Here is a 13,343-nt window from a genome sequence, read left to right on the forward strand (position 1 = left end):
AATAACAACAGTATGTTTCGTAATATGTTTTTAATCCTGATTTTTATCAAGATATTTTTATTTGAAATTTCGTGTCTACACCTTTATTTTTCCATACACCTCCAACTTTGTAATAAATTTGAATATTCAAATTGGAATTGGTTTGCGGTTGTGTAATTGATCTAAAAGAATAAATTTTAAATAAAACAAATGCTCCGTTTTTGGTGAACAGGCCCCTTTCAACCGACCCTTTCAGTTCAAACTGGATCGAATTGTTAAATTAAATTTTTAACGAATAAATATTAAATAAAACGAATAAATATCTTCAGCATTAATATCAATTCCTTCTTGTTCAAGAAGTAATTTAACTATTTCTGTATTACCTTCATCAGATGCTATCATAAGTGCTGTTTTAAATATTTTAAATAATTTCCAAATATTATTTTGAAATTCTAAATTATTAAAATAAATATTAAATAAAACAAATAAATATCTTTAGCATTAATTTCAATTCCTTCTTGTTCAAGAAGTAATTTAACTATTTCTGTATGACCATTTTCAGCTGCAAACATAAGTGCTGTATTAAATAATTTAAATAATTTCCAAATATTATTTTGAAAAATTGATATTAAATAAAACAAATAAATATCTTCAGCATTAATATCAATTCCTTCTTGTTCAAGAAGTATTTTAACTATTTCTGTATGACCATTCCAAGATGCCCACATAAGTACTGTAATAAATAATTTAAATGATTTCCAAATATTATTTTGAATTTCCAAATTATTAATATAAATTTTAAACAAAACAAATAAATATCTTTATCATTAATATCAATTCCTTCTTGTTCAAGAAGTAATTTAACTATTTCTGTATGTCCATTTGAAGATGCAAACATAAGTACTGTTCTAAATATTTCAAATAATTTCCAAATATTATTTTGAAACATAAAATTATTAAAACAAATACAAAATAAAACAAATAAATATCTTTAGCATTAATATCAATTCCTTCTTGTTCAAGAAGCAATTTAACTATTTCTGTATGACCATTTGAAGATGCAAACATAAGTGCTGTATTAAATAATTTAAATAATTTCCAAATATTATTTTGAAATATTAAATTATTAAAATAAATATTAAATAAAACAAATAAATATCTTTAGCATTAATTTCAATTCCTTCTTGTTCAAGAAGTAATTTAACTATTTCTGTGTAACCTTTACAAGATGCAATCATAAGTGTTGTTCTAAATATTTTAAATAATTTCCAAATATTATTTTGAAATTCTAAATTATTAAAATAAATATTAAATAAAACAAATAAATATCTTTAGCATTAATTTTAATTCCTTTTTGTTTTAATACGTATTCAACAAGTTCAATATTTCCTGATCCGGCTGAAAACACCAATATATCATGGGGAATTGAATGATCTTTAAGGAAATATTTAACAAAAAAAATATTTCCAATATTTGCTGCTTCATTAATAATATCATCATTGATCTTCATTCCTTCTTTAAGTAAATATGAAAATATTTCATAATTATGATATAAAATACAAAGCTTTCCTAATTCTTCTAAATTATGAATTTCTTTTAACTTATTATCATAAAAATATTTAAAGATATCATTTCGATGAAATTCAATTGCTGCTTCATAAGCATTATTAAAAGATGAATGATTTTGTTCACATAAATGAATGATTTCTTCATTTCCGCCTGCAACTGCATATTTACCTGTGTCTATTAATTTTGCACCATTTATAAGCAAATATTTAAAACATTTAACAGATCCAAAGAATGCTGCATAATTAATGGGTGTAACATATTTCGTATTTATAAAAGAACATTTTTCATAAATAGATTTATCAATTTTTTGATTATAACTAAAATTACATCGTGATGATATTTCTTGAAGTTTTTCTATTTCATCATTTCGTATTATTTTCGAAATTTCATTTGGATTATGTCCTTCTCGAATTAATTTCTTATGAAGTTCCCAATCATTCTTTGAAAGTTCATCATAATTCGGTAAGGCACTTACAAAATCATATTCCCTTAAACGGATTGCTAATTTATCTTTAGACATATAATGTGCAAAATAAGCACTCTGGTCGTTTTTTACAATATTTGGTTCAAGAAAATTATGTTCAATCATAGCTTCAAGAAGATAAGATGATTCATTTGTATACTTATTGATAAGAAATCGACCAAATACATCAAATATATTGGATTTGATTTTATTACTCTCTTCAAATGCTCTTATTTCTTTTATAATATTCAAAAATAAATCCTTTTTATTGATTTTAATTACAAAGGAATAATATATCATTTGAATAATAATTAAATCATAAGATAAAGGATGGATTTCATCAAATTTGTTGATTATCAAACCTAAAGTTCTAGGGAAACTTTCTTCATTCAAACCAAAAATTGCTTGATTTATAGATAGAAGTGTTTCCCAGTTGCAATGTTCCTTTGGCCTCATGTGGAAAAATGAGCCATTTCAATTCTTCACAATTTTTATACCAAATATAATCGTTAATAAAAAGTGCAAGTAAACGGTATTCATTCAAAAATTAAAAAATCAAAAAGTTTTACTTTTTTGCTTTATGAAACAAGAAAAAAATGTCAACATCACATAGAAGTTATAAAAATAAAAAATCAAGAAACCCATCAAATAAAATGCGTTATCAATATTATTGATGATATAAACAAAATTAAGGCAAACATCAAAAAAAAGTCGACTTTTAAAAGTCGACCATTTTGAATTAAAAATTAAAAAAAAATATAAATATCTTAATATAGAAATGATTAAACACAATTCAACCAAATCTCCACACACAAAATATGTATAACATAATTAATATATAATATAAAAACTTATTATAAAGGAAACCTTTGACTGATGAACAGACTCAATAAATGTAAATATAAAATAAGAATCTCAAAAAAAGGATCTTTTATGTTTTTGGGCTCTGAATATGTTAACAAGTGTAGAAACGTAATGTCATTACACCTTCTTGATCAGTAAGCACATGAAACTTTTTTTTTATACACATTGACATGAAATATATTATCACAGTCAAATTTTTCTTTATTTATTAAATTTAATATATAAAAACATTATTTTATTGAAACATTTGGTATCTTTCTAAGAATCTTTTCATTCTAATTTCATCATTATTTAATATTAATGGTATTTGTTGTTGCATTTGTGGTAAATTATTTAAAACTGTTCTAACAAACGCTATCATATTCATTAAAGTATCATTTGGGAATTTATATTTTTTAAATTTCACTTCTTCCAACGCTAAAGTTTTAATGAATCCGACAACTAACTGAGGTATTACTTGAATAATTTCTTTTGGATGTTTCTGAATTATTACCAACAATGTTTTATATATAAAATCTCCTTCACTATAATCACCTTTCACTGGTAATTTATCAGAAATAAATTGAAGAATTTGTGGTAATGATACTAAATTTGGAGAATTTATATATAAATCGAGTAAAGAAGAACAAACATTAGTAATAGTTTCCCAATAATATTTACCATTAGGTTCAACGCTTAAAATTTTTGGACAAAATTCTTGTAAATAAAATGGTATATATTCGATGACTGATTGAAGTCTTTCACGGATTAATACACGAAAGAAATATATTGGTTCAGGTAATAATGAGAAATTCATTGTTTGAAGTTTAGATACACATAATTGGATAAATATTTTATCGATTTCTCCACCAACATTTACATATAATGCAAACGTTGAAAAGAATTGATATATTTCTGTGTCATTAATATTCGGCAAAATATTCATAAATATTTGGAAAAATGTATTTGAAGGAAATTGTACAATGTTAAACTTAAACATTGAACAGATTATATCATGAATTGATTGCATTGTTTTATAATTATATTTATAATTGATTTGAAATCGTAATTTACGTAAAAGACCTTGAAAACATAATTCTAAAAATTCATTACATTTTTCTAATGCTTTTGGATGATTCGAATTAAATAATTTATTATAACATTTGAAACTTATTCGAACTCTTTTTTCTTCTTTACTTTCCATTATAATATTTTGAAGTTGATCAATTATATTTGTATCAATTTGAGGGAAAATCGAATAAAATTTTGTTGATGTACGTATGAAATAAGTAAATATTTCATATGAATTAAATTCATTAAATTTCTGGAAAATAATTATTAATTGATTACACATAGGTTCAATTGCTTGTTTTAATTTCTTTATAATTTCATAAATGATTTGAAATCCATCGATGATTAAATCATGATTTAAATCAATTTCAGTATAAAGATCAGAATCCTCATCAAAAGGAGTATGGATTGCATTAATAGCATTATTCATTGCAGATTCATAAAATTGTTGATTAAATTCATCTTTAAATCTTAATAAACTAATAATAGATTTTAATGATATATCTCTTAATTGTAAATCATTATTATCATTATTCGATAATGAAAAGAATAATTGAATTGATGCATCATAAATATTTTTACATTCTTCAGTAGCAAATATTAATAAGTTACATAACGCTTCAATACATGCATAACGAGCTTCGTTATTTTCTTCATTATTTAATTGACAACCTTCCCATATAATATTTAAGATCATTCCTGCATATTGTTTACTATCTTCTTTACATGATATTATGATACCTGAAATTGCATACATAATTTGATGTTTTAATGTTATTCTTGAAACTTGATAAAAATTAATAAGTTGAACAAGTAAATCTGTAATGGGTATTATAGTTGATACATCTTCAACTTTACATAATATTAATGTTAATAAATCTAATGATGTATATGAAAGTTCTTCTTTTTGACTATTACAAAATTGTAATATAATTCCAATGACTTTTTCGGCATAATTAACAAATAATTTGGAATGATATTTAACTAATGATCGTAATATATGAAAAGATAACTCAATAATTGATATATTATTTAATGAAATTTTGGTTAATATCATTGCCATAATTTCATCAAAATAAAAATCAACTTCTTCAACACATATTCCAATAATTCCATGAAATGCTGATAATACAGCAAATGATTGTGGTGGTTCTGGTGATGAATTAGAAAGTTCCAATAAAAATTTTATAAGATTTGTGGCATTTGTTGATTTCGCAATTTTATCAAATATGAAATATATAAAATGTGAATCTTCTTCATTTTCATATCCATTGCCTTGGAATAATACAGATGAAATTTGAAGGAAAATAGGTATTGCTACACCAAATGATGCTTCAACTTGTGAGCCATAATGTTTGATTAGACGCTTAATTGGAAATAATGGAAGAGTTCGAAGATGATTTTCTATGTTAGGTGATTGAATGATTTCAATGAAACCGTTAAATATATTCTGAGGTGATTCAAAAAGTCCTTCTGATGGGATGGAAGATTGCATATATTGTGTGGCTTTGGCAACATTTGCGTCATTTGATTGTAAGAAACAGAGATAAAGATGCATCATCATCTTGTAAATCTCGGAAAATTCTTTGGAATATTGATCAGATGGAATGCCTGATTGTTGAAGAGAAGAAAAAAGACCAAAACCAAGGACAACAAGTTCAGGATTATTAGATTGAAGTGATTGCATGATTATCATGGCAAGACCTGATTGAAGAGATTGAATTGTATACTGTGGAGATGTGTAAGGAAGAAAGTTAACCAGCAAGTTTAGAACAATGATTCTTTTTTGGATATTATCAATTGACAATAAATTCGAAATTAATTGTAATAATTCAACCCATGATTCACCTGTTCTCTCAAATATTGGAGTTAATGAAAATACAATATGATTGGCTATTGACGTATTGTTTTCTTGGGCTAAAATTTGAACAAGATCTGATAATGAAATACCTAACTGACCAGATAATAATATATCACAATGATTTTTAATTACTTGTCTCAACGCTAGTGCTGCGTGCTCTCTTATAACAAATGGAATTGATTCATCTTTTAATATACTTAATACCTGAATTACACTTTCTGGATTTTGGTAACATTCCATAATTCTTTGTGAAATTAGTGAAATTTTTTCACATTGAGATGGATCAATTAATTCTAAATATAATTGGAGAAGATTGTTTTGCATCTTGAGAGTTTTGGTCGTACAAAATCGAAACGGTTATGATCGTTAAGTGGTGTATTTACCTCCATTTTAATTGAATGATTGCATAGAATATTTTGAAAGGTAATGGAAACCGTTTATTGACAAAAGTGCTTTTCATCAACCAACAAAGTCTGCGACTACAGTAATTTGAAAAAAAGTAGATTTAAAACTACTAATCTAAAAGAACGTCTTTTGGTACTTTCTTCATAATATTTCGCCTGAGTTCCGTTAAGTTTCCTTTTCAATCAACAAATTTTACAACCTGCGTCATAAATTTTACAACGCGTTGTAATGTTACACAATTCAATATAATTTATAGAAATATTTCAATTATAACCGCAGCAAATATTTGTTGTTTTTCATGAAAAACAAATTCCGAAATAAAACAAATTTATTAATAAATATTGCAACCACCTGTGCATCCACCACCAGCGATTTCTTGCTCATTATTCTGTTCATTAAGGATATCGTCATCTAATGGATTAGAACCTTTTTCTCCACTCATTTTTAAGCTAATTGATGAAATTTCTGCTATTTTTTCTGGTGGGAAATATTCCCAATCGAATTTTGGGTCATCATAATCCTGTTCTTTGATAGCTTTTTGTATCATTTGTCTGATGAATTGATAGTTTGGCTCCTCTTTAAACTCGAGTCTTTTTAAATATTTGTATATTTCGATAAATTGAGGTGGGAGTGATCGGCATAATTCTTGTGGTGTACTTTTCTTCTTAAGTTTAATGGTGAGTTCTACGTCTTTGCTGCCTGGCCATGGGACGTGGCCCTCGGAAAGTTCGATTACAGAGAAAAACCATGAAAAAAGATCATCGCGTCTTGAAAGTTGTTTCCCGTTATGAGCATTTAATGATGCGTATCCACAGGTTCCGGTAAATCCTGCCTGTGGGTTCGATTTGATATGCTTGTGGTTGTGTGGTGATATCCAATATGATTGAGATAGTCCGAAATCAATAAGGCCGATAGGAAAAGCCCGATTAGGTCGTATAAGAAAATTTCCTGGCTTGATGTCCCTATGGATATAGCCATGTTTATGGAATTCTTCAATACAATTAAGCATTTCATTTGATAACTTCAGTGTTGTGCTAAGTGAGAATTTCCTGCTGGGTGCTGCCCTACGGGCTTGAGATAAGGAAGGACCAAAAAGTTCCATGACGTAATAGCGAAAATTTTCATAATAACCATCTGTAATAAAAACTGGAAAATAAGGAGACCCTTGTAAATCGTTTAAGATTTTGATCTCCTGATGTAGGCCTTGCTTTTCTGCATCTAAATATTCGATTTTCATTGCATAAACATTATTTTCTCTTTTTACCATATATATATCACCATATCCTCCTGAGCCAATATGGTTAACAATTGTGAATTGATTTATGACTTTTCCTTCTTCAAATTTCTCTCGGAAAAAGTCTGAATCATCCTTATCCATCCTAGCCTGAAAACTTTATTTTGAATTCATCCATTCAATAACCTATTGAATTTAAATTCCAATTGAAAACACCTAATAACTTATGGTGTATTTTCATTTTGTAGTTATTTTATTGACTGCCTATTAGTGTAAGATGATTTGGTTTTTATTTGTTTGGTTTTATTTAATATTTTTCCCAATATTTTCATTTTGATTTCCGTGCCAAAACAACAATTTCCATTCAAATTTTGAAACTTAAGTTTTTTAATTAAATTTACAAATAACCTCCCAAGTATATTTAAAAAGTAAGGACGATAAAATGGCGGTTACATAAAACATACAAAAAAAAATTTCAGATTGATAAAGTATTGAAAATATTTTTTATGACAATGGAAATGTCTTTATCACCAAATTCAAACAACATAATGAAACCAGAATTTCTTTTACAATAAATATGTTTCAATATTTTCACAGTGAGAATAAACCCATACAAGCAAGTTGATGTGTCATAACTCAGTCAATACAAATAAATCTTCGTAGAGATGTTTACGGGGACTCTTTTTATAATGACACTCCGAGTGAAACATCCGATTTAAGCTAGGAGAACCCTTATTGGCAAATTCATTAAAAAATAAACTTTAGAAAATGTAACTTTTCGTGTATATATATAAATATTATTTTTGAGGTTTCATGTTGTTTCAGTATCTCAGCTATAAAATTATTAGGAGTAAAAAATTATGAGAAAATTTCGATGCCTACATGGAATTGCTTATATCACTTGAACATATAATAATTGAACTGAAAAAAAGTCATGATTTATTTATACAGAAAACAAGAAATATAATTAATTTAAAATTTCCTTATTCATTTAATGTTGTTGTAAGGAATTTATTATAAATTTGCACGCAAAAAAATTCAATTGATATTTGGAACTTATTTATAATATTTAAGACAACAACTGAAAATAATTACTTGTTGATAAAGGTACAAAAAAATAAATAAAACATAGAAATGATCTGGAATTATCTTTATAAGTGTTAGAAAAAATGATATTAATTGAACTTAAATCTTGTTTCTTTTCGACTGGTAATTTTGCTATGATTTAACATGTTAAACGTTTGCTATGAATAATTTGCTAATAAGTTTCCCTGTTAGCTCTAATAACATGTGTTTCGCTGTGAAATCAATTTTACATGGTAACAGAGTTTTAAAATTTTCCTTCAATCAAGCTATTTACTAATGAATAAGGAATTTCGTTTTTATAATAATAATAATTATTATTATTATTATTAATAAATTATAATTATAATACTTATAATAATAATAATTATAAATTATAATTTGACGTACAAAACGACCGTTTATCAGAATCGCAAATTGAGATGAGCCAAGAAAGCGAATCATTTCAATTATTACAGTCACTTACTCAAATCATTTTTAATTTAAACCATGAAAGCATATCACAATCAGCTCAATCGACACTTAAATTAGTAAATCCGAAATATCAATATTCATTTAATCTCATTATTTGTCAATTAATATATTCATCATTTGTATCCAAAATTGACGATGCAAAAATATATTTTGATTATTTAAAGGAAATTGATGATTCCCTTAAAGGCATTTTTCAATATTTTTGTCAATTTCTTCTGAGTAAAACAACAGAAGAGTCAAAATATCTTCTTGAGAATGTTATTCGCTTAGGCCTTGCTAATCCTAAACTTGTAGAAAATAGGCAATCGTTATATTTTGCTCATTTCAAATCGAAAGATGAGATAAATCGTCTTCGATTCTTTCCATTTGGAAAAGACTTTTTTGAACATTATGATGAACTTTCAAAAGATGAATGGGCACTTCATAAGAAGCATATTTATGAAGGAGTTAATCCATTAGAAGTTGCACAAATCATTCGAAATGATGATGTTAAAAAACTTCAAGAAATAACATCACAAACTAATTTTAATTTTAGTCAAATAATTCAACCATCACTTTATGAGCGATGTTCATTTATTAATAAAATTGGAAGTTCTCTTATTGATTATTGCGCATTCTTTGGCGCAATTAAATGTTTTAGGTTTTTACTAATTAATGGTTCAAGCACTAAAAACACCGCAAAATTTGCTGTTGCTGGAGGAAATCCAGAAATTATTCATTTATGTGAACAAAATGGATCTTCTTTCGATGGTGCATATGAAACAGCAATTGAATTCCATCGAAATGATATTTTTTATCATCTTTATAATAATCATATTTCAAAGATTAATGATGTGAACGTTTTAGCAAATAAATGTATTGAGTGTAATAACTATGATATTTTGTTATTCTTGGAAGAAGAAGGATTAGAAATTGATCATAATTCACTAATTGTTGAATCAGCAAAAATTGGAAATTTGTTTGTTGTTAAATATTTCTTAGAAACTTATAATGCGCCAAAAGAAATATTAACAGAATCTGCTAAATCAAGAAATCTTGAACTTATTAATTTCATTCTTGAACAAAAAGATATTGATATTAATGCAAAAGATGTTTTTTTAGTTTATCTGATGGATATTTTAATTTATTTAGTGTTTACTTTTTAGGTTTGGAATTTATATTTGATGTTTTGTACAACATTAATATATGCTTGTAAAAATAATATTTTTGATATTGCAAAATTGGTTTTGAGAGAAGGAATTGATTTAAATGAAAAAGATGTTTTCTATTTTTAATTAATATTAAATTTTATCAATTAAAGTTTTAAATTTGCTTTTGGAATTTAATCAAATTGTTTTTTACAGCATTAATTTATGCTTGTTATAATGGTTTTATTCAAATCACTGAATTACTTCTTTCACAAAAAGGAATTAATGTTAATGAAGAAGATATTTGTTTTATAAATATAATATAAATTTTTATTTTTTTAGAGTTTTGTTTTTATTTATGGCGTTTTATTGATGTATTTATAACTGCTCTTTTCCACGCATGTTCAAATGGTCATACTGAAATAGTTAAATTACTTCTTGAGAAAGAAGGAATAAATGTTAATAATGAAGCAGTATAAATATTATAATTCGATTAACTTTTTATAATTTGGTATTTATTTTTATAATTTGGTGTTTATTTGGTTTATTTTGGAATGCTTTAGCATATACATGTGGTAAAGGTCGAATTGAAATTGTAAAATTACTTCTTAATCATAAACAAATTGATATAAATGCGAGAAATATTAATTTTCTTTTTATGCTATTTATTTAATTTATTTGATTTTTATATTTTAGTTTTGGAATTTCTTTTAATTTCTTTGGACAGCACTTATGGATGCATGTTATAATAATCGTCCTTTAGTTGTTAAATTACTTCTTGAAAGAAAAGAAATTGATGTAAATTCACGAAATATTTATATGATTTGTTTAATGTTAATTTAATTTTTTTAGAGTTTTTTGCTTTATTATGGTGTTTAATATAAATGTTTTGGTCAGCATTAATTTATGCATCGAAAGAAGGATATAATGAAATTGTTGAATTACTTCTTCAAAATAAAGAAATTGATGTAAATGCAAAAAATGTTTCAAATATTTTAATAATGTTTATTGATTTTATTTGATATTTCTTTTAATTTTTCGGATTTTGTGAATATAATTTTGGACAGCTTTGATGTATGCATGTAGAAATAGTCATTTTGAAACTGTTAAATTACTTCTTGAAAAAGAAGGAATCGATTTCAACGCAAAATCTGTTTATTTCTTTTAATCAAAGTTTGTTTTGAATATAAAATGTTAAATTTTATTATTTGGAATTTCTAAATATAATTTAATACAGCACTAATGTTTGCTTGTACTCATGGTAATGCTAAAATCGTACAATTGCTTCTGGAACAAAAAGGTATTGAAGTTGATGAGCAATCAAAAGCATCAAAAAATGCTGAAATATCCAAACTAATGAAGGAAAAAGGATATTAAGCTTAATAAAAATTGATTTATTATTTAGATCATTAATAGAAGGAAAAATTTACTGTGTTATGAAATTTTTTAATTTAGGTATTATTTATAGAACATTGTTAATTTTGCGTTTGATGAATCAAACCCTTTTTTGACGAGTTATGAGTAATCAAAATTTAGAAGAAACTTTATTGCATAATAAAACTACATATGTAGTTTATAAAATTACACTGGAATATTGCATGTGAATATAACTTTATTAGATTTATGATTAATTTCTGAAGCATAACTAAAAAACCAAATTATTGACGTAAAAATGGAAGCTGCTGAATATTTTTATAATTTCGTTGAGAGAACATTTCATAAAAATCTTATGCGAATTTGTTAATAGCACAATGATTGTAGTAATAATGCTCAATAATAGCAAAATGAAGTATACAAAATTTATTCAAGAATTTGTGTCTTCGGCTTCGGGTTTCTAACCTTTGCATTTTTCCACACTCTAGACGATATTGTGTGTCTTTTCATCGGCTCGTACAAAGCCCTTGCGCCAGAATGTTTCCTATCCATCTTATTCAGCATCCAATCCTCTACTTCATATCCGCTCTTCTTCATTATGGACGCCACTGGCCTCAAATACGGCTGGTCGTCGATCGTGAAGAAAGTTATTGCGTGTCCGCCTCTTCCAGCGCGGGCAGTCCTTCCGATTCGATGTATATAAGTAATTGAATTCGGCGGCATGTCAAAGTTTATTACTGTTTTCAGCGCTGCGATGTCGATGCCTCTGCAGCCCAAATCCGTCGTGATGAGGATTTGCGTGGCGCCTGTCCGAACCATTCGAATTGCTTCAGCTCGTTCTGTGTCGCTTTTCTCGCTGGTCAAGACGGCGCATGGAACTCCTAACTCGCCTGCTAAGTCATACGCGCGTTGTTTGTTGGAAACAAAGATCATAACTGGCAATTCGATCGATCCTTCATTTAAGCGTTGGCGGATTTCTACAACTTTCCCTTTCTCTTTCCCTACAAATTTAAGCTCTTGTGTGATTAATGCTGCAACTGCATGATCATCACCAACTTGAATTCGTATCGGATTGATCAGAAAAGATTTCGCAGTCTCCTCAACTTTGGGCATCATGGTGGCCGTGAAAAGAGAAAAATGAAGTTTTCGATTCGATGGAAGCATAGAAAATACTTGATCTGTTTGTTGAACAAAACTATGGGATAAAAGTTGATCAGCTTCATCAACAACAACATATTCGATTTGCGTAAGATTGGGTTTCATGTCAATAAGACGTTTGGGTGTGGCAATTAAGATTTGACATTTTGGAATATCACGATTCTTACGTAAAAGTTGAACACGGACTGTGGATGCTTCAGAGAAGCGTATAAATTGTCGGAATACTTGGGATGCAAGTTCACGTGTTGGCATGAGAATTATACAATTTAATTCATTTTGTGGTTTGTCATTAAGAAGATGAAGAAGTGGTAAAGCATAGGCAAGGGTTTTACCACTGCCTGTTGGTGAGATCATAATAAATGCACGTTGTGATAAAAAACATGGAATTCCATATTGCTGTGCTGGTGTTGGTTGTGAAAATGATGCATTTAATAAAGCAGTTTGAATTTTTTCATTTAATAGAGACCAGTCTTTCATTGGTGGTGGTGGATTATCACCAGAAACAGAAACATGATATTGATCCAAAACTGTATAATCTGTAAGTTCACCAAGTGTTTTTGTTTCGCGTTCTTTAAATAATTTCTTTGCTTTTTCATTTGCTTGACCTGTAAATTTTGTGCCTGATGATAGAATTCCAGGTTTCATGGATTTTAATTGCTGACCACAAAATCCATTAACGGTCATCACCCATGTAAACTATAG

The 13,343-nt window shown here is 27.0% G+C and overlaps 2 protein-coding genes across 2 annotated transcripts; both read right to left on the bottom strand.

Annotated features, from left to right (window-relative positions):
* Nucleotides 1-6,522: 6,522 nt before the first annotated feature.
* GO595_001467 (CK1 family protein kinase) lies at nucleotides 6,523-7,569 on the bottom strand (the record flags this gene model as incomplete). Its single annotated transcript, XM_067914268.1, has 1 exon — nucleotides 6,523-7,569. One exon carries the CDS (start codon nucleotides 7,567-7,569, stop codon nucleotides 6,523-6,525), a length of 1,047 nt encoding a protein of 348 aa, XP_067778459.1.
* Nucleotides 7,570-11,909: 4,340 nt separating this feature from the next.
* Nucleotides 11,910-13,286, bottom strand: GO595_001468 (P-loop containing nucleoside triphosphate hydrolase protein; the record flags this gene model as incomplete). Its single annotated transcript, XM_067914270.1, has 1 exon — nucleotides 11,910-13,286. One exon carries the CDS (start codon nucleotides 13,284-13,286, stop codon nucleotides 11,910-11,912), a length of 1,377 nt encoding a protein of 458 aa, XP_067778460.1.
* Nucleotides 13,287-13,343: the final 57 nt, after the last annotated feature.

Source organism: Histomonas meleagridis, assembly GCF_020186115.1.
Source record: "Histomonas meleagridis strain 2922-C6/04-10x chromosome Unknown contig_14, whole genome shotgun sequence".
Taxonomy (NCBI): domain Eukaryota; phylum Parabasalia; order Tritrichomonadida; family Dientamoebidae; genus Histomonas; species Histomonas meleagridis.